The sequence below is a fragment of the Amborella trichopoda genome, chromosome 6 (genome assembly GCF_054954075.1).
Source record: "Amborella trichopoda isolate Santa Cruz 75 chromosome 6, AtrichopodaSantaCruz75HAP2 v2.0, whole genome shotgun sequence".
Lineage (NCBI taxonomy): Eukaryota > Viridiplantae > Streptophyta > Magnoliopsida > Amborellales > Amborellaceae > Amborella > Amborella trichopoda.
The window spans coordinates 12,784,472-12,807,509 of NC_142341.1; the positions used below are offsets into that span (position 1 = coordinate 12,784,472).

General features: G+C 35.3%; 1 protein-coding gene, 3 non-coding genes and 1 pseudogene across 4 annotated transcripts; 1 reads left to right on the top strand and 4 right to left on the bottom strand.

The window, feature by feature from the left end:
* The first annotated feature begins 6,901 nt into the window (after window positions 1–6,901).
* On the top strand, window positions 6,902–7,938 carry LOC110007616 (F-box/kelch-repeat protein At3g27150-like; annotated as a pseudogene).
* A 1,482-nt stretch (window positions 7,939–9,420) lies between these two features.
* Window positions 9,421–17,974, bottom strand: LOC18438152 (large ribosomal subunit protein uL22). The gene is made up of 8 exons (XM_088870236.1): window positions 17,888–17,974; window positions 17,008–17,112; window positions 14,264–14,300; window positions 14,011–14,051; window positions 10,476–10,706; window positions 10,091–10,193; window positions 9,920–9,987; window positions 9,421–9,781 (listed from the first exon to the last, which is right to left on the bottom strand). Exons 1-8 carry the CDS (start codon window positions 17,972–17,974, stop codon window positions 9,713–9,715), a joined length of 741 nt encoding a protein of 246 aa, XP_088726362.1. The 3' UTR covers window positions 9,421–9,712.
* Window positions 11,638–11,772, bottom strand: LOC148781590 (small nucleolar RNA snoR74). Its single transcript, XR_016058689.1, has one exon. It is a non-coding gene; the product is annotated as a small nucleolar RNA snoR74 (small nucleolar RNA).
* LOC148781591 (small nucleolar RNA snoR74) lies at window positions 12,499–12,633 on the bottom strand. The gene has a single exon (XR_016058686.1). It is a non-coding gene; the product is annotated as a small nucleolar RNA snoR74 (small nucleolar RNA).
* LOC148781592 (small nucleolar RNA snoR74) lies at window positions 13,334–13,468 on the bottom strand. Its single transcript, XR_016058703.1, has one exon. It is a non-coding gene; the product is annotated as a small nucleolar RNA snoR74 (small nucleolar RNA).
* Window positions 17,975–23,038: the final 5,064 nt, after the last annotated feature.

A 23,038-nucleotide genomic window follows, 5' to 3' on the forward strand; every position in this document is an offset into this window, starting at 1 on the left:
TCAATAATAGGAAAGAAATAAAACATAATTTTACAAGCAGTTGCGCCAGCAATAACAGAAGAGAAAGACAGTGTACGACTACGCCCATACAATAAGAGAAAGAAAGTCTAGTGTACGATTGCGCCAAACCATGGCGCTTGAATAAGCATATGCTCTCTTAACGAACGCATCAGCTACCATGCTCGTCTCACAAAAGATATGGACAATAAACCGCCTCTCAGCTATCATGTTTGCCTCGCGAAAGATGAGGGTAATAGACCACCTATGAGGCAAGAGCACAAAGACCACTTTTGTCGTAAGAATGCACCTGATTAACAAAAAAACACAAATTAAAGAATTTGTCATCTTTGATTTCTCAAGTAAAACTCATGATGGAAGCTACCAAAAGAATTTGTCATTTTGATTCCTCAAAGTAAAACTCATAACAGAAGCTACCAAAACTTTACAATTAAGTAAAGCGGTTTGAAAGCGAAAATTTTCAGACGCCACTTTATTATTCTCGGTGAAGTAATAACCCATTTTGTTCGGCATGCACAAACATACTTCTCAGTGTACTCCGTTATTAACCTTATAAATTACATGGCTTTTTTTAGTAACAATGGTAACATTCACTTGTTCATTCATTCACAAAATGACAATGTACATCAACAAAATACAGCAGCAATGCAATTTATAAAAACTTCCGTCACGATGTACAACATTATAAAAAACCCCACCTCTTTCTCAAATAAAATTCACAAAAGAAGCTACCAAAACTTCACAAGTAAGTAAGAAGGTTTGAAAGTGAAAATTTTTAGATGCCACTTGTATATTAAAATATTTTCTACAAAGTAATAGCCCATTTTGTTCTATACGAATACTAATGATTATTATAAAATAAAAAAAGAGTCAAACATGTGAAAGGAAAGTATATCTTGTGTATCAAAACTATATATTGCAAGTCATAGGAAAGTATATTTTGTGTATCATGTTAGTATGAAAGGTATATATTTCAATCATATTAACCCGGTACCCAAGATATACTTTCTTTTTACAAAACATACTGGTTAGCATACCCTATTATTAACCTTATAAATTATTAGTAACCATATAAATTATCAGGGTATTTTTTTTTTTTAAACAATGATAACATTTACTTCTTTATTCATTCACAAAATAACATAAGCACTTACCCAAAAAAATATATATAAATTATTAGGGTCTTTTTTTAAAAAAACAATGATGACATTTACTTTTTCATTCATTCACAAAATTACATAAGTACTCTTCCAAAAAAAATGAAAATCACATCAGTACATCAACAAAATGGAGCAGAAATGCAATTTATAAAACTTGGCATCACAATATACAACATTACACAAAAACTCCAACTATGTACACTCAATCTTTCCCCATAACTCTATGCCTATCTTTATACCATTAACACTTGCATTTAGACTGCATCTTTAGCCAAAACATCTCCTGCTGAGTTTTTCTCTCTGTATAAATGCATAAACCTAACATCTTTATCAGGACAATGAACCATAGCCTCATCCCAAAGCATCAAAAGAGACCAAAGAACCTCAATTTTCTTCTTACACCAACGAATCACATTCATGGAGTCACCCTCAATGATCCATTCACCATGAAATTGCTCAACCACTTCAATCCTTGCAACGCTTATCTTTTTTCAACTCCATTTGCTATATAATAATAAAGTAATGATCCTATAAGACCTTCCCCCACCTATGTGTGTAGGACCCTAAAGGATCACCATTAAAGTTGGCACGGATCTCTAAAAGAGTTATCACATGGGTGTGGAACTTGACTTTTCTATAAATCCGTATAAAATTTAATGGTGATCCTTTGGGGTCCTACACACATAGGTGGGGGAAGGTCCTATAGGATCATTTCTCATAATAATACACACAAGCCCACAATATCTCTTTAAAAGTTTCCCAACATGATCCTTAACTACCCCTCGAATACCACAATATCTCTATAAAATTGTCACATTTCCTTCGTACACCAATGACTCACATTCATGGAATCACCCTCAATCATTGTTACAAAAATCAGACAATTTAACCGCTAACCGCCCGGTTAGATCAAAACCGGCCAGTGGCCAATTCCAGTTTTAGGCGGTTTTGGTCACCGACCAGTATTTTTAAAAAAAAATTCAAAAAAATGTATATAAAATGTCAAAAATAAGAAATTTGGTTTTTAATGCATTTTTAATATTCTGTACATTATGGTAAAAATTAAATTTTGTTTTTTCATTAATACTCACATCAATTCAAAAATTGATTTATTAAAATCAATTTTTTTTTATTAATTTTCAACTTCATCAAAAAGTTTTTTGTTTTAATAATTCTTTATATGTTTTTCATGTTTTAGTACATATTTTTTTCAATATTTTTTTGACCGCCTGGAACTTGCCTGGTTAGAATGGTGGAAATCGACCGATTTACCGGTTAGACTGGTTAAACCACTTCCAAGCCCATGTCCAGTAAACAGTTATGGTCGATTTTGTGAACACAGCCCTCATTGATCCATTTATCACCAATCATCAACTCTATTCCTGATGTAGGAGAAATTGAGGGAACAATTAAATTAGCAAGAAACAAGCCAAACACAAACAATTGGGGAGAAACCGTACGGTTTTCTCCCACCTAGGGTTCAAGCTTTAGGCTTTTTTTGACAAGACAATTTTATTTTCTTAAAAAGGAATACGTGAATGCCTTTCCACTCTATTCATGCTTTATTTATATTGAAATATTATTATTTCAAACAATATTTGTTCATACAATTAACTTTTAACCAAAAGGTTCTAACTTAAGTAAAACATGAAACTAAACTTCTTAATTTTTATTAAATTATCTAAAAAGTCCATAGGATTCCTACAAAACAAAAAAAACCCTATAATTAAATCCTAAAACCAAAATCATAATATACCTCCTTCAAAATTGAATAAAAATTAAAAATAAATATAATGTTTCCCTCTATCATGATTCCATGTTTAAACGCCCTCAAGCTATTTAAACCCCATAAACTCTTTCTTCTAGTGATTAAAAGCCCTGGCTTGTTCTCGAAATCGCCATGGATACTAAGCCTAAGTCCATGTCCGACTCAATAAAGTCGGTTGTCCAAGAAGACATTAGTAGACTTGCCCAGATCATAGGTTTATTCATTTGGACTGGCACCCTGTTGGGTCTAAGTGACTCTAGCAAGCCCGACCCTCAGTCACTGATTTTGTGAACATTGTTTCTTCCAAACTTTGACCCACTTTTTCCATACCTCTCCTGCAAGTAATCACCAGTTTCTTTGGAGAAATCTGAATAAAAAACAAACTTTTCGTCATACATCTTCTGCAAGTAATCACCGATCCCTTTGGAGAGATTTAAAAAAAAGAAAAAAAAAATTATCCCTCCTTCTCATCTCAATTAAACTTTCCTTGTCTAGATGGCTATCACCTTACTTTCATTTCAATCTAACTTTTGCTCTATATTATTTCCAATATCATATTGATGTTGAGAATGAGAATGGGGTTGGGGTCATGGTGGCGCACTACTTGTACCTCAACTAAAGTCTAGGATCACTTGAGGATTTAACATCTGAATCAAATAGCTCAGCTCTGCCACTTAAGGAGGCCACACCTTTTGCCCATCCTTATGTTCTGCTTGAATCGTTTCAGTTCAATGACCTTGACCAGGAAATAGTTCGGTTGGTTACTGTTTTGTGGAGGGATATGAATCGAAGGTGGTTCAACAAATGTGGGATTTGCTATTTCCTGGTGGCCAATCACTATGAGCGAAGTTAGAGAGGCTAGAATAAATTTCTTAATTGAAGATTACAAGTGATTGTAATTCCATATTGGTAAATGGGGGCATTTTTGTGCAGGGTAGGATAAGAAGATGAATAGGGCAATTTCAGGTAAGTGGCCATTGTGGTCTTGGAGAATGAATAACTCGTGTGAATGAGATGGTGAGTTGTATATTGGGTAGAGGGGATTAGGGATGAGGCGCTTTGTAGGTCCCTTTGTAGGTCTGGTGATTGGATGGCTATTAAAAGTGAGCAGAGATATTAGGGACAAAATTGTTTTGTTAGGCATCTGAGCGCGTTTGCACGATAGTAAATTTACTATCACGCAAGAAGTGATTTGAGAGCAAGGGATGTTAGTATTTTTTGTTTAAAAAATACTCGAGTGTATTTCAAAACAACAACTTCGGTTTTATAGATGTGGGGTGTTTTGTGTTTACCGAGGGATCTGAGATGGGAGTCAAGAGACCTATAGTTCCTTAAAATGTTGGTTTCTATTCAAGGGTGGAGAGTATTGATGTATCTTGGAGTAGAACTTGCCATTTGTAATATTACTTACACTTCTCTGTTGTACTCTTTGTGGTATTAGGAGTGGCTTACAATAATTGTCTTCCATGTTATGTCATGTCTCCTCCCCTCTGGAGTGTTTGATTGTGGGTGGTTAATTTTTAGGGAATGGGTGTAAAGGTGTAGGTAACTGCTTGTAGTTCATCATACTTTTGAAGCTTTTGGTCATGTCTTGAGGTGGGTTTCCTAGGTGAATCTGATTTCGAACGGCTCGGACTCGGATCGTGGGGATCGCCGGAATACTTCATATGGAACTTGCCAATATCGATTAGATCCGAGATCTGTTTCTGTTATTGAATTGCTCATTCAGTGAGCATTCTTAATGTCTTGAAGAGGACTCGACATGTTCCCCCTCTTCCGAGTCTATCACAAGGAAAATGAAAACCCAGACTTGCTATCAAACGGGAGCTACGAGCAAATAGAACGCTTTTCAGTAGTATCAATACAATCACATGGATCGTAAATGCATGCATGATGGCTTTCAATTTTTAAGATCATGGGTAGGTTCCTTGCTCCTAAAAGGTGCTGGAGTAGTAAAACCCTAGAAGACTAATAATACTTCAATTTAGATCCATTCACAATAACTTGGCAGAGCAATAGAGTTATAGTTGGGGACTCAGAAGAAAACTACCAATGATGAAAAAAATAACTAGGGGTGTGCACGAGGAAGTTTGCAATGTTCCCACTTTAATAATTTTGCCATGATATTGTTCACATATTATGCCTTTGTCCAGCTTTTGTTCCCAAGTACACATTTTCTAGATCTACACTCACAATAGTATATCGTTACACAAGCTAATGAAAATCTAATGGTAAGTTATAAAAAAAGGAAAAAATTACAATATTAATACAATAAAGATGCATTATATATTAGTACTCCATGCACAGTTTCTATGGGTCCTAGGACTAATGAGTCCCTTCTTAGAAATCCTAGATTTTGGAACTGACTCTTAAGGAATAAATAGTCTCTAACACAGAGGTCATCATCATCCAAGCCTTATCTCAACTATTTGGTATCGGCTACTGTTCCTCTAATCTTCTCTATCAAGGAAGATCATGAATATGTATAAATAAATAAATTTTAAAACTGGGAATGATAATTTTCTTAAGAAAATATTTAGACTATTAGTTTTAACTTTTTTTAGAACCACCCATTTGCATCCATCTTTTAGATGTATGCTTTATGCCTCGGGGGATGCAAATGTGGGAATGAGTCCCCCGATGCATACAACAATTTTCCTATTGCGTATTGAAACAAGATGTACTATATATTTCAAAATTATTTACTATGTATTGTACTTTATAAGTATGTATCATTGATTTTGGGAAATGCCAAGTTGTGTCCTTGCTTGTTGTATCTTTGGTTGTATCCCTAACTCTACTTATTGCTACAGAGAAACTTGATGAAAGTTGGAGGGGAACCAGTGCTATGTTATGTTGTTGTGTGGGAGGAGGAAGTGCATAGATGATGTGGGTGTGACCCATACTTTGTGGCTATGTTAAAAAGAAATGGTTACCTTTTCAATGTCTAACACATCTATCACTTGTCAGAAATACTAAACTTAAAATTGGCCTTTCAAGCATGGTATGTCAATTATTTAGAAGGAAAAGTAAGTGCTTTGAAGCGATATTAATTACTTTCATATGGATATCTCAAGAGTTAAGGTGAAGCGTCTGACGTATGTGTCATGTCTTGGTGTGTCGACATGTACCATAAACCACAGATACACCCGCCCAAGTTTACTTTGTAGCTTTCATTTCCCTCATTCAAATTTCCAAAATTACTTCTACTCAGTATTGGATCCCTAAACAATAGGGGAATTTTCGTAATTTGGTTTTCCTCAAGTGTCTCGAGCTAAATAATGAAACACTTCTAAGTTCTTATAGCAAGGAACTATCAAATCACAAAAATACTCATAATTGTTCAATATTAGCAATATGGAACTTAGATGTTTCAATAAAAAAATTATTCTCAACTTGAATGCCATGGGCTACTATGGTAATTTATCCTGAGTCACTTAAGTTGGACAAAATTACCAAATTTGTTCAAGGTTCCTAACCCTAATTATGGTAATTTAGGAATTTTTGACCTATTTTTTTGGAAAGTACCTTTATTAAGTTAAACTTGAGAAGTGATCTAGCAATAGAAAATGAGATCTTTTGAGCCCATAAATGATTTTGTAGGATAATTTGAGCTCTTGAATGATATTTTAACTCTGTGTTTAGAAAATTGACTCGGGCAAGGAAATCATCCTTTGCCTAAGCTGAGTTACTCTGATGAATCTAAGTAACTTATTCCACTAGAGTTAAAAGTTAAAAAAAAAAAAAATCAACACAAAAATTAATTTGTTTATATTATAGCATCATCTAACTCTTTGATAGAAATCCTTGTTAGTAAGCTCTACTTGTCATTTAAGAGCCACCTTCCCTTACACAGCTGTGGCAGGATGAAAAAGAAAGCGGGTGAGAAGAGAAGCTCTCCCTTGGCCCTTGTTGCTATCTTACTTAATTATTTCTCAAGGATAACCTATAAGAGATGGTAGAAAGGTGCTCTATGCCACCGGAGTCCGCCACTTCCGACAGTGCCAAAGAAGAAGAACCCCAAGATACATATTACTCCTCTTACCTTCCCCCTCTCACCGATGAAGTTTTGCTTTTGATTCTGGCCCGCACCCCCTTCTTCGATCACCCCACCCTCCGTTGTCTCAATCGCCGCCACCGCACCCTACTTGAGTCTGGAGATCTCTACCGCACCCGCCAAGCCCATGACCTATGCCATCCCATAGTCTTCATGAGCGCTGGAGGTGGTTCCTGCTGGTTTGCCTTTTCCCCTGACTGGGGCCCCTGCCGCCGCCGCGGCTTCCGCCTCCCCCACTTCCCGAGCAACAACCGCTTTTATGATGGTGATAAGGAATCCACTTGTGCTGAAAGCCACCTTTTAGTCTCAAGCCTTGACCCTGAAGGCCCAACCGTATGGCGCTTTGAACTCGGGGCAACCACTGGTTTCAGGGGCCCAAAATGCTCTCAAAACGCAGTCTCTTCGCCTCGGCCAACTCGGGTTCATGTGCCTTTGTGGCCGGTGGGTGCGCTTATGTCACCAGCTCTTTGACTGCCCGTGTGCCAATGAACTCAGCTGAGCAATACGACCCTGAGACACGCACATGGAGACCGCTCCCACCTATGCACATAAAACGTACACATTGCTTAGGGTTCTTCATGAACTCGAAATTTTACGTCGTCAGAGGAGAGGGAGTGAACAGAGATGACTTAAAATGTGGTGAATTCTACGACCCTGAGATGAACGAGTGGGTACTCGTGGAGGGTATGCTCGGCGACAGGCCAATCCCAACAGGGTCTGATGGACGACCATTGCCGAGGTCACAGCCGCTGGTGGTAGTAGTTAACAGGTGCGAACTTTATGAGTTGGAGCCGTGCATGAATGCACTCAAGGTTTATGAGGAGGAAGAGAAAAGGTGGAGGGCAGTCGGGTTCGTGCCGGTGAGGGCAGACCAAAATGGGGGCTGGGGGGTGGCCTTTAAGTCATTGGGGGACAGGCTCTCGGTATTATTATGAGGGACAGGCTCTCAGATATCAAGTATCACCTAATACCTTCTTTAATTTACCTCTTGATACTACTATTTTTTTCTTCTCAAAGAATAAATGTTCATTATACGGTCTCAAACTGCAATCTCTCCATCCTCTCTCCTTTATACATCTTTAACAAACTCTAATCTACTCTCAGCTTAGACAACTAAATGTAACTGTTCTTTGAAACAGAACAAACCCTAGTCAGCTTTTTCTGAATACACCGACACAAGCTTAACCAGTAGAGGGTGTAGTTTATATAAAGTTAGCTACTTTATTTGTAGATACTTTATTTGTAGAAGGTTGTGATGCTCTACATTGTATATTTTAGTTGGATTGTGCAGATTTGATACATGTTTTAAGATAGTGTCAGATTTACACCATCCACATAAAATGAATGGTCTAGATTACTGCAACCTTTTTTGAAAAAGGATGCAGCCTTAAATAAATTTTTTCCATGGAGCATTTAAGAAACACATTCTAATATTGGCAAGCTAAGTATCCAAAAATTTAAAAAATGTTGGGTCAAAACTGAATCCTGATTCCACCATGGTTGAGCAATACTAGAATCACTTGATTAAACAAAATTGTGTTTTATTACATTAGTCTCACCACTGTTTCAATAGTCAGAACAATGGGGAGGACCATTCACCCTCGAATCTAAAACAAATCTCCTCAAATCTAAGTCAAATCACTAGATCGTTGATTTGGATCGATCCGAATAAATGATTTAGAAAATTATTAAAAATATAAAATAGAAATTTATAAGAACCTAATAGCATCTGTAAACTTAAAATGAACCTCTTAACATCCCAAAACCAATTCAATTCTGACCACGTCTCCTCCACTTGGAAAATCGCTGGGTTTTAAAACATTGATTCTCACACATTTGGCCAACCTATATAACCTAATTCAGCCAATCCTATTTGGTTTACCAAAGATCTAAAGCACCAGGAAAGAATGTGACTGCCTAGATGATAAGACATTAGTTACAAGTATCCAATGCCATTCTCACACCTGGTTTTGACATTCAATATATAGTGAACTAATTTTATAATTATAAGATTATACCCTGTATTAATAGAATTGTTTCGCTCTTTTTTTCAAATCCAACATAATCACGATTATCTAAGCTGAAAAGAATTGTTTCACTCTTTTTTTCACATCCAAAATAATCGCGATTATCTAGGCTGGAGCTTCAACCAACGAGGCCGAATCACACGGAAGCAGACCGAACACATAATTGTTTTTTTTTTTTAATACAATTTTGTACTTCAGCTGAAGAGCCCGAATCGAACCGAAGTGGGCTGAAACGGGATGCACTAGAGCTTTGCCTCAGACTAGGCCGAAAATAGAAAGATTTCGGCACGGCCCCTCCTCGGCCAAAGCGAAGCTGCCAACATTGGGTAGGGGATGCCTAACAGAGTAGGTTATGAAAAAATCACATTACTAACAAAAGTTCTAAAACACTTTCATAGGAACTAATGCTTGCAATATAAGGACATGGGTGTCCACAAACAAAGACATCCAAAACAATGACCCAAATATGATCTAAGGCTCAAACTAGCCAACTCAAGCAAGAAAATCTCTCCCCAAATGGGGTTGATTGATTGTTGGTCCTAATACAACCACAAATTTCTTTAAGAAATGTTTAAGATGAAGCAAAAACATGAGCATTCAAATAGAAGGAAAAAGATGCCAATCTCTCTCTCAGTAAATCTCCAAGTTGCTGCGATACCAATCTCTCTTACTCTGCAAATCTTTAAGATGAAGCCCCACTACGAAGAGCTTGAGATTTCCTCGTTCTCTTGGGCACCACTTGGGTTTCAGCCTGCAATGATCAATACAACCCATCAAAATTTCAAAAAAAAAAACACACATACACATTCTCCAGATGTTGCATACATATCGTCTTTCTTAGAATCCATGTCATTAAGCTCAGTAGAAGCTCCTTCAAAAGGATGATTACCTCTTTCTTGACAGGTGCCTCCTTTTCGGACAATATCAACTCAATATGACAGGGGGAGGACATGTAAGCTGCTCATCAAAAAGAATTCAACCTTGCTCAACACAACAATCCCTCTCCGCACCGGAAGAAACAAAGAATCAAGGATATAAAATTAAAGGATAGGAAACTTACAGTTGATTCTTCCATGGGCACGATAAGTTCGTCGCCTCTGCTTCTGGGCCTGATTCACCTGAATATGCGAAATGAATAGTGTATCCACATCCAAGCCCTTCACCTATAAAATTCAAATGCAAAAAAACCAATACAATATATAAGCTGAGAGATCAAGGCTTGAGTTTGTAACCAAGTAAAATCCAATAAAGGCTATAAAACAAGCAAGCATGGATGCGGAATTATTAGGGAAGATATATAAGGAGCATAGTTAGGGAGAAGAACGTAGAGGCCTGAATATGAGAGATATGATGTGTGATGAAAGACAAAGAAGCCTGATTGATAGCAGGCATCTTTGTGTGTGTGTGTGTGAGAGAGAGAGAGAGAGAGAGAGAGGATTGCATACATCAACATTGCTCTCAGCACTCTTGAGCAAGCTCAAGATGAACTTGGCAGACTTGACAGGCCACCGCCCTTGTCCATTTGGATGGCGGTTCTTTGCTTGAGCAGTGCGCCCAACACCTCCACAAAAGCGCCGGAAAGGGATGGCCTGCTTGTGGGTAAGAACGTCCTCCAGATACCTCTTAGCCTTGACCAATGGGAGCTTCCTGATAGCAAATGCGGTTTCCCTAGTGTTCCGGAGAGAAACAAGTTACACCATGAGTAAAAACCCTAATACGTTGATCCTGATATCACACAAATTACCATAAGCTTCTTCCAATAAATTCAATTTCCAGTTTTTCTTTGAAAAATTATCACAAACACATGGCACTCATAAGACCTCTAGTATATATATAAAATACGATGTCAAAATACAACAGAAATCACGGTAAAGATCTCTTCGGGGAAGACAATGAAAGAAATTATGGAGCCTACATAATCACAGTCAACTTTTTACCCTCAACAATAAAGTTATCGATCAATATTTTCCAAACTCGCACTATTTAGATGATATCACACTAATGAACTTCTAGAATATACATGCAATACAGCAGCTTTTTTTCTGTTCTCGAATATTTAAAAATATAGCAGAAAACGTGGTAAAGATCTTTCCTAGGAGCACAGTGAAACAAAATCTGGAGCCTACATAAAATTTATACAAAATCTGAAGCCTACATAAAATATAGCAGAAAATGTAGTAAAGATCTCTTTAAATGTACAATTGAGACAGCAGCACAGCCATAAAATTTATACAACACTCTGATATCTGATTGGAGCAACAGCAAACACTTTTTTCTAATGGGTCAAATAAGGAAAAAGGCAATCGAAACCCCACAGGAGACATTTCCAACTTACCAATCCAATCGGTTTTTATTAAGTCGCAGTATTGAAATTATAATTTGGGATAAAAAAATATCTTCGATAATATTCCATGAAAACATCAATCATTTAGCACTGCGTTATTGATACCCATGTTCACAATCCCATCCCAAAAAGGTTTATCCCAAGGACCTTATTAAAAGAGTACTAAAAACATTTAAGGCCAAATCAAACGTCTTTTGAAAAGCTATCAAATGTGTCGAGCTCGAGTGATTCACAAAAGAAAGACAAATTTGTATTAGCAATTATAATGTCACAACATTTATTGAACCTTTATTCACAAGTATAGTTTACAAAGGTTCACCCGATAATGGTGCAAATAATTTCCCTGAAGTTTACGAGACGCCAGCTCAGAGGAAAAAAGTACAGACCTCTGCTTTTTTCCCTCAGGTTACACAATCAGATCTTAACTCACAAATGGCATGCAAAGATCCACAAGAACAACAAAATGATTTTCTGAAACATCCAACTAGATGACGCTTCAAGGAAACAGAAAGAAGAATGGGTGAGAAAGAACGTTGCACTAAGAGTGTCGCGTGCACTAGCTACATAGTCCCAGACGCGAACAAAATTACCACTCTTCACATCCAACCAGAACAACAAACCATTTTCAACTAAAGTACATTTTTACTTCTTTCCTTTTTTTAGAATGGCACACAATTTGAATCTAGTCAAGTATATAACAATCGAAACCCCATAGCAGCCATTTCCAACTTATAAGTCTGATCGGTTTTTATTACGTCTTAGTATTGAAATTAGAATTTTGGATAAAAAAATATCTTCGATAATATTCCATGAGAAAATCAACCATTTAGCACAGTGTTAATGATACCCATGTTCACAGTCATATCCCACAAAGGTTTATCCAAGGACCTGATTAAAAGAGTACCAAAAACATTTAGGGCAAATTAAACATCTTTTGAAGAGCTATCAAATGTGTCTAATGATTAAATTTTGGATACAAGTGATGATAATATGTTGAATTATTCAAGTTGACAACAAAGTAGTGATGCAAACTCAGTCACAGCCATTAGTCTCTGTAGATAACCATATCTATGAACCGAGATCGAGTGATTCACATCAGAAAGACAAACTTATATTAGCAATTATAATGTCACAACATTTATTGAACCTTTATTCACAAGTATAATTTACAAAGGTTCACCCAATAATGGTGCAAATAATTTCCCTAAAGTCTACGAGAGGCCAGCTCAGAGGAGAAAAGTACAGACCTCTGTTTTTTTCCCTCAGGTTACGCAATCAGATCTTAACTCACAAATGGCATGCAAAGATACAAGAACAACAAAATGATTTTTTGAAAGATCCAACTAGTTGATTTTTCAAGGAAATAGAAAGAAGAATGGGTGAGCAAGAACATTGCACTTAGTCCTAGACTAACACAAAATTACCACTCTTCACATCCAACAAGAACAACAAACCATTTTCAACTAAAGTACATTTTTACTCCTTTTATTTTTTTAGAATGGCACACAATTTGAATCTAGTCAAGTATATAACAATCGGAACACCATAGCAGCCATTTCCAACATATCAATCCAATCGGTTTTTATTAAGTCTTAGTATTGAAACTATAATTTTGGATAAAAAATATCTTCGATAATATTCTATCAAAATATCAATCATTTAGCACTGTGTTATTGATACCCTTCTTCACAGTCCTATCCCACAAAGGTTTATCCCAAAGACCTGATTAAAAGAGTACCAAAAACAGTTAAGGCAGAATCAAACATCTTTTGAAGAGTTATCAAATGTGTCTAATGATTAAATTTTGGATACAAGTGATGATAATATGTTTAATTATTCAAGTTGACAACAAAGTAGTGATGCAAACGCAGTCACAGCCATAAATCTCAGTAGATAACTATATCTATGAACCGCGATCGAGTTATTCACATCAAAGAGACAAACCTATATTAGTAATTATAATTTCACAATATTTCTTAAACCTTTATTCACAAGTATAGTTTACAAAGGTTCACCCAATAATGGTGAAAATAATTTCCCTGAAGTTTACGAGAGGCCAGCACAGAGGAGAAAAGTACAGACCTCAGCTTTTTTCCCTTAAGTTTACAAGAACAAAACAATTTTTGGAAACATCCAACAACTAGATGAAGCAAAAAGGAAATAGAAAGAACAAGGGGTGAGCAAAAAAGTAGCACTTAAGAGTGTGGTGTACACTTGCTACATAGTCCCAGACTCAAACAAAATTAGCACTCTTCATATCCCACCAGAACAACGAATCATTTTCAACTATAGTCCTTTTTTACTTTTTTGTTTATTTAAAATGGTACACAATTTCAATCTAGTCAAGTATACAACAATTGGAACCACACAGCTGCCATTTTCAACTTCAATATATTCAATAATTCAGCCATAACAAATGCAACCTAAGTGATACAGAGAAATAATATACAAACAAACAACATAAGTAAAGCAAACTCATTATGGGCAATCAAGATAAAATACAAAAGAAAATAATATAAGAGCAAAAAACTCATCACAGTAGAGAGTTTGCTGCGACAAACACTGTTCGATCACAAACGTAGCTGGACATCACCAAATGAAAACCACAAGAATAAAAAAAGAGAATATTTAAATACCTTGAAGTGAACCCTCAGGTCAGATCCTCTGGCCTTGCAAGCTGAAACAAGAAAGCAATGACCCACATCACAAAAAAAATATTCTTAAAACCCTAACTAGAAAATACATCACTAGTTTATGGAAAGACCGAAAATAAGAGCATGAGGGAGCAGATTAACAAATTCACAAATAATATAATCCCCAAGAAATTACAAAATGAAACTTTTATCATAGAACCCAGTGCAGAAATAATCTATAGATTTGGAGTGTTACATTTAGTTAGATTGTCCGGCTCCCTGGAATACTTCACCTGTTAACAAAGAAAAGGAGAAATGAATACACATTAGAGAGAGAAAGAAACTTTCATTGTTACTGGGTCTTCTCCAATACAGGTAGAGATAGAGAGACAGTCCATGACTGATCTAGCACAGATGGAGAGAGAGAGATTACCATGACTGCTGATCGAAATGAAGGTCTCTGACTGCTCCCAGAGGCCAAGGGTTATGAGCGCCTCAAAGCTGTGAATTTTTGTGAATCCAAAAACCCAAAAATTCTCTCTCTCTAATCGCAACGACAAAAGTAGGAAACCCTAAGGGCCTGTTTGATAACTGAAAGCAAGTTCATGAACTGTAAATTGGAAGTTCCTCACGAAGTTCTTGAAGAACTGTAAATTACAAGTTACTTAAGAAGTTCTTGGTTTCTATGTTTGATAACCTCCCTGGGAAGTTAAGAAGTTCCTAGTTTCTGTGTTTGATAACCTCCTAGGAAGTTAAGAAGTTCCTGGTTTGGTCCCAACCAATTATATTCATGAACCCATAAGCATTATTCATTAAAAATAGAAAGGTAACAAAAAGAGCATGGTAGCTACAACATTCATAATTGGAGCTAAGTAAAACTGAACAAACCCAAAAAAAAAAAAAATAACAAAAAGGTAAGTAAGATTATTCTCAATTCTACTAAAATTCAACATTTTATTCACAAACCCACAACGTAGCAGTGTATCATAGAAAAACATATCAGATTTCATGAACCCACATCATAGCTGTATATCAAACAATTTCAAAAAGAAAAAAAGCAAAGCAATTTAAATAAATAATTGGAACAAATGAAACCATTGAGTGAAGAACAAATTCAGGAATGAAAACAAGCAAGCTAGTAAGCAATAGCAACTAAACTTCACAGGTTTTCAAAAAATCACGAATTGTGACTAATGAGAATCATTAATTGTAACTAATGAGAATCAAAAGAGAACTATGGGAGAGAATCGACAATTGTGAACAAAGTAGCACAATGAATTTTAGTAATCATTGGAAGCTCAAAGTACAATCCAATAACCAAGTTCTACAACAACGAGAATGCAAAACTGTTTAGCATTTGACCACAATTCAAAGAACAGAATAAGAATGCAATGACCACAATTCAACACGCTGAACTGTTTAGCATTTAGCACACAAAAGGTTCCCAAGGATGCAAAAAAAGACAATGTTGGAAATGTACGTGCCCAACCAGAAATATAACCACCCTGTACTATTGAACCATAAATAAAGCATAACAAAAGAGAGCATAATATTCTCAATAACTCAGTAATAATTTTCTAAAAGGCATTGAAATGGCTAATGGATAAATTGAATTGTCATCCAAACAACATCCGAGCAATTTCTCAAATAAGGATGTGACATGGATTAGTTAAACAGAAATAATGAAAAAACGACAAACAACATTTTAATTAGCCATGAAAGGAAAGTTGATCACTTCGGAAATCAGTGTTCAATAAGAGCACTGAAACCAAATCCTCATTTATTATGAACCGGAAACCATGTTCCAATTTCCAAATTTGACTATGACCATTCCCAGAAACTAAAGTTTCTTGACAGAAGGCCTACAAAACTAAAACCAATAACACTCATTTGATGAGAATAGTCTTTGAAAAATAGCATATGGGTGTCAAATTTCTTCTCTCTCGTGGTGTCATGGCATGGACAATAGTCGTTGTGCTTGGTATCACAGAACTCGAAGAAGTTGGGGATGGTGGTCTCATAGTCTGATAGGTTTGGGAGTGAAGGATCAGAGTGGTGGTGTTCAAAGCCTAACCCCATTACCAAAACAATCTGCAGTTGAATTGGAGAATGAGTTTAGGAGAAGAGCATATGGTTTTTTGTGGAGATTTGAACCAAGCAAGTAGGAGAGGAGGTAGAGGGGAGAGATAAAGAAAAATATGAATTACCCAAGCTAATCATAACTACTTTTTTGACGGATTACCCAAGCTAATCTGAATATCCGAATCAAGTCAGTCTTTTTTTTTTCTAATCCTCTTTTTCAAATAAACTATTTTTGGAGTGGCTTCTCTAAATAATATTCGATTTGGAGCTCCAAAAGATTTAAATCTTTTGCATTTGTCCAAATTTGAGTTTCAGGGTTGAGCATTCTTGGAGATCTAATTCAATTTTTTCAATTTTTTATGGGATTGTTTCCACAATAAAAACAATATTGAACTAGGGTGATGCTAACGTCGCAATCTCACAGTGAATCAAGCTAATCAAAATTACAGCAGTCTGGAATAAAGTATATTGATTCCAACAAGAACCGAAACTATCAAATGATTGTTCATCCATATTCTTATCATGCAGACAACCAACAAGCTCTCTAATATCTTATCATGCAGACAACCAACCAGCACTCTAATACAGATAGATTGTCAGGGAACTTGATGTCAAGCACTCAAAACAATCAGTTAACCCTGAATCTAGATTTACAACATAGAAAAATCACGAAATAAAGCTTTTGCATTGCCTTAGAACTCGATTTACAACATAGAAAACTATTAAACCAATTTAATACTACATTCAAACATAGGCAATTATACAAAAATAAGTAGATTAAACCCAAGAAATGTTTTTATATGGTTTTCACCAAAAAAAACCATGAGAACAATGTTGTTAACAGAGAAATCCGAAATCAGCAAGAAAAAAAGAAGAAAAAAATGCAAAATCAACAGAGAACTCACTGATTGAAGGTACCTGTTGAGGTTGCAAGGCCGCGAATAGTACTGGGCGAGAGGCTGCCTTTACTGGGAAGAGAGAGCGAGAGAACCTTCGCAGTGGAGCTGCTGTTTTGCTGAGCGGCTAATTGCGAAGACAGGGTGGGTTGGTGAGCGGCTGAGTAAACCTAGGGCACAATTTTACCGGGGAACTTTTGATATAAACTTCCCTTTTCTAAGTTCCGACCTTTTCGTCGGAAATTTTTTTACATAATGAAGTTCGGACCATGAACAATGATAGGTAAGTTTTTTATTTACCTTACCATTTTTATCGAATATAAAAAATTGAACAGTAATAGGTAAGTTCTAACTTCCAAAAAAATAATTATAAAAAAAACTCGCTCTTGATGTTAGAGTAATAGGTAAGTTCTAACTTTCAGAAAGCAATTATAAAAAAACACACTCTTGGTGTTAGATTGTGACTCTCGTATCTCAGTGCATCTAAGCAACCATTGAAAACCCTTTTACATGGTTGGTGATAATCCGTTAATTGACATCAATGGTGTACACCATGTTGTTCTCTCTTTTTCTCTCTCGTATTTTTTGGCTCTTGTTTCTTTACTTTCATTATTATCCATCGATCTCTCTCATATTTCTTGTCTCTCTTTTTCTGTTCTTATCCTTTTCAATTTAAAATGAAAGTTTTTAGGTGTTGTGATTGTGATAGACAATCAATAAGAAGAAAAAAATTCCTAATTTGATCAATCAAATAAAAAGTCCTGGATATCTCGTTCATACACATATTCTCTTTGTTTCATGAGTCTCTAGTGAGTTATATACAGCGTTAGAAAATATTAAATCTTTGATGATTCCATCATACATAATGGAGTTGGGAAAACTTCTGGATAGTTATCCTCCACCTGAATTGAATTCTTTCTGGTTAAATAATCTCTTTCTAGTTGCTCTGGAACAATTAAGAGACTCCTCAGAGATACTAAACCACCCATCTTTTTCGTGATATATAAAAAAACAACTTCACTATTAATTGATTCGTCTTTTTTCTGATTAATCTTTTTCTTCTGATTAATTTCTCTGCCTATTGAGTTTTTCCATTTTGGCTTGGCGGGTGAAATTCATTCCATGAGAGGGAAAAGTATGAATGTTCAACCTCCACGCAAACTAATGAGTTATTACCCATTGCATTATAGCGAAGCTTTATATGCAGTGCTATGAGACACGCTCAAATCCACTCGAAGTCCATGACAAAATCTCATCTCGAGTATAGAGTCAAAGTATGTAGCTTGTTGTCTTACAACAAAAGAAGCCATCTAGTTAAATAAGTCCTTAATTAGCTCAAATTTGATCCAGTAAGGCATTTGTATATGAGGATCTTTTATAATAATGAGGCAGTGATTTGCATGACTAAGAAGCTAGGTTTCATAACAATGAGATCTGAGCAGGAGAGATTGAGGTAACTTATCTCTTGACAGAGGTTGTGTTAGCAAATCCTTGACTAAATAATTAATAATAAATACTAAAGAATTAATGACAAATATATTTGCCAACTATGTACATGAGATGAGCTTGAGAGACAATGAGATGGAGTGGTTATAGGACCTTCCAAGGGATGTTAAGGTTATGTGGTGTTTAAGACCATGAGAGCATGTAAACATAACAAATATAGTGAATTGTGCAATTCAATGGGAGTGTATATGGATTGACTAACCCAAAGTCTGTGACCAGGGACATATGTCCAAAACCATTTTTTCCCCTAGGCATATGCACTATCATGAAGGTTTTAGGAAGGTCATCCATTGTTAAGGTCAAAGTGATGCTTGACAACAGTTTGTAATCCATCCAAGAGAGATTTATGGTATTCTGTTTACGGTTGTAGGCTTATGAGAGTAAGGCAAATAATTCTCAAAAAGTTTTTGCACGGAATATACCCACGACAACCACCTTGTGGGAAACAAACGCGTAGAGGGATACATGTATATATTAATAAAGAGAGTCTCAATTGCACTATGTTAATACGTGCATCTGACTTGCTCTTAAGGAGAACATGTAATCCACATACTAGAATTGTGGTTCCACTATTTATTAGTCAGCGTTAATAGGTTAATCATGAGTCATTGAACATGAATATGGGTCATGGGTTATGTTGTTTGGTCTAAAAAGATAGTTGTAGAATACAATTTCTAGCTCGGAGTGCCTGACATTTACTTTTCTTTACCATTGGTACCGATTCACTCCTAGATGTATTTCTAAGAGTGTTTTTTTTTTTTGGAACTTAAAAAATATTGTTTTCAGCTTTAATTATGATTATATGATTTTTTAGAATTTGTTTAATTTGTGAAAAAATATTTTATGCTATAAACACCCAAAGAGAGCAACATTGATATTTTACAATTTAGTAGGGGTATATTTTAAGTGTGATCCATATACGGGGGCCAAGGACCCAACTCCTACAAGTGAGTAGGCAACATAAGGATGGGATGTGGAACTCATAAGGGCCACACCACATAGAGGTGGGATGTGGGGCTTGTAAGGACTACACACCTCACACAAGATGAAACGCCCTTAATTAAATTTAAATTATTATTTATTCATCATTTATTTTAAAATTCTTAATTGTATTAAGAGTTATATTTTGATTATGAATCGTACATGGACTATGACTCTTATGTAGATCAGAATTCAAATAGAAATAAAAGTCGAAATTGTATTATAAATCATATTTCGATTATAATTCCTACTTAGACTAGGACTCCTACTTAGATCAAAATTCTAGTTAAAATAGAAGTCGTAATTGTATTAGGAGTCTTATCTAGATTAGGATTTCTACTTGGACTAGGCCCCTACCTAGAAGTCCATCTTATCCTAATTTAACTAGAAGTAGATATAGATAAAAAATTTAGAGAATAAGGATCCGAAAATACCTCATTGAATTGTGATAGCTGGTTTTTTAGATGGATGGCTCAGATTGGTTTTCTCACTCACATCACAAATTATCAATAATTTCTATTGGTAAAATTAAATTCTAATTAATATAGTCACCCTAGAAAAACTATGAATAAGGGATTCACCACTTATTCCATTCATTTTATTTTCTAGCCTCTCTCTCTCTCTCTCTCTCTCTCTCTCTCTCTCTCTCTCTCTCTCTCTCTCTCTCTCTCTCTCTCTCTCTCTCTCTCTCTCTCTCTCTCTCTCTCTCTCTCTCTCTCTCTCTCTCTCTCTCTCTCTCTCTCTCTCTCTCTCTCTCTCAGAGTGTGGCACACCCCACCCAAGGATTCCTATGGTGGCACACCAACCCTAGGCTAAGGAAGTGATCACCATCAGCCTAAGTTATAGATGGGTAGTGGCTCATAGTGGTATGCCTTAAGAGGTTTCAGAAAAACCCTAGACCTAGCTCATGCTCTCAAATCCTAACTCTTTAGAGGGTATTGCTTAGGGAACACCCTAATATGTGAAATTCAGCAATGCCAATGGGTTAAGAAGTGTGTCATGGGTGTGGTAATTGGATGGGAGATATTATTAAGTTTTAAGAGCGTGACGTTAGGTAAAGTTTAGTAAGTCTTCCCAGCACAATTTATTCATTCTTAGATTAGAAGTTCTGGATTTATATTTATTTACATAAACCTAGTTGCATTATAAATATTTGAAGTTTTGAATTCAATAATTGAATAAAGTTTTATTTGGCAGTACAAGTAATATATCCTAATTATAGAATATTTATTTTTTCTATTTGTACATTATATTGCGGCAATTGTAAGTCAAACATTTTACAAAGGTTATGGTTTCTATAAGGTTGCAACTTCAAACAATCCAAATTAAGGCATTTTATCATAACATGTAAGTTTGGTGTTAAAAATTCTTAAGATTATCTGAAAATCTATTTTCATATCTAACTATAGAATTTTAAACTCTAAAAATAGTTAAAATCAAGTAGATCTATAAACATATGAAAATCTTGAAAATGGACGGTCTAGATAATGTGTTGCAAGATGCACTATTTCTGAGACTCAAATTTTCTTTTTTTTTCTTATTTGTATATCTCGATGTCGAGGTGATCAATGAGAGAGTTTTTCAACATTAAAACGACCTTTTTTTATTGCATCTGTAATTCTACATTTTAAAATTGCAACCTTATATAAACTTTTGCCTTTTACAAATGGGTCTTTATAGAAACCCCAAATAGTTCTAACTCCTACTATAGAATCAAACTAAAATGCAAACCCATAAAAAATGCCTTGAACGGGTTTTCCCAATTTAGTTTGCATGTAAAAAAAATCTTCGAAAATTCAAAAATTTGCATGGCACTCGAACCTTGCTGACCTTTCGAAGGCTCCAAAGAATTGGTTGTGTTTACCATGATGCCGAGAGACCACAAATGTTAACTCCTCAAGCATAGGACATAGAACTTGCGAATGTGGTATCCATTCCTACAGTGGACGCTCCAATTAACACTTTCAAAATGTAACTCCTCAATCTAATGAAAAAATAGGTAGGGGTCTGTCTTCCGCATTGAATTACCCCAAAAAAATATATATGAATGTATTAAATTACCCAATATATATATATATATATATATATATATATATATATATATGGATGTGCATTGAGAAAAATCCTAGAAAGGAGGATCTAGGAGAGAGAGAGTAAGATAAATTTTAGGAAAAGCAAGAGGGGACAATCACGTTAGAGAGAGAGAGAGAGAGAGAGATAGAGAGAGTTTTTTTTTTTGTTTTTTTTTTTAAGGTTTTTTAGTGGTGTGGTTTGTATAGAGCCAACATTCAAAGCGTCGAGAAATGTGGTTAATACTAGAAATCTTTATGATAGCTTTTAAATATATTTTTATCTTTAGTTACAAAAATTAAAGCTTAAAAAATAGTGTAAATTGAGCATATCTATGAAAACTTGAAAATTTTGAAAATTGATGGTCCAAAAATGTGTTACAAGATGCACTATTTCCAAAACTTGAAATTATATTTTTTCTCATGTTCATGCATCTTGATGTCGAGATGATCAATTTGAGGATATTGGGGCATCAAAACAATCTCTTCTACTGAAATTTTTTAGGTTGGCTCTAATTTTATTGTTTAGAGCCTCAACTCTATAAAAACTTTTTCTTTTTTTAATTTGTGTTTAAGAGGGAGAGGCTTATATGTGATTGACAGGGATATTTTTTGTAGAGAGTTTATTTTTTCAAAAAATAAGTTTTTTCTTATTTTGGGATTATATTACAACTACGCTGTTTTTTTCTATAGTTGCTAAATTTTACTTGCTTCAAGATTGAAAGAATGTCAGATTTAATTTCTTGGCTCTTTTCGTACCATAAATTATATGTGCTAATCTTGCCCAATTTTGACACTTCAAGGTCAAACGTAGAACATGGGGTAATTTTGGTAATAAAAGAAAGCTGATGAAAATGGGACCTGGCCTTAAGATTGGAAATTTTTTAGATCGTTTTTAAATTTCTAAAAAGAGGATCCATGTGATGATTTGATTTTAATGTTCTTATGTGCTTATTGCTTTTCTCCTTTTTATTTCATTTCCAAAATTGCCACCACTTCATATCGGAAGTGATTAAACTATTTTATAACTTTAGATGCTAAAGACCTGAAGTTGTCCCCTTTTGCCACAGATTTAAAACCACATGATTTTGGATCTTGAAGATAAAAAATTACTTATAACTTAGGAACTTGAAGATCTGAAGTCATGCCTCATAAATATAAATTCGGATATTCAAGATCTGATGTCATAGGTTAGTTCGAAGATTGAAAATCTGAAGTAGTGGCAACATGGAGAGGAAAAAAAAAAGGCCACGCCAAAAAGGGGTACTAAAGGACTTTTAATCTTCAAGATTCAAAGTCATGAAATCATTTTGTGAATATCCGAAGGGATCGTAGATTAGGAATTAAACAAAGTGAAAAAAAGTAGGTACATGGATGGAAAACCTTTGTTTTTTTTTAATCACTAACAAGATTGGCCCTAATTCAACCCTTGAACTACTATGACTTTACAATTTTAGTTGTTGGGTTCTTGAGCACAATATGGTAAGTGGCTTGACC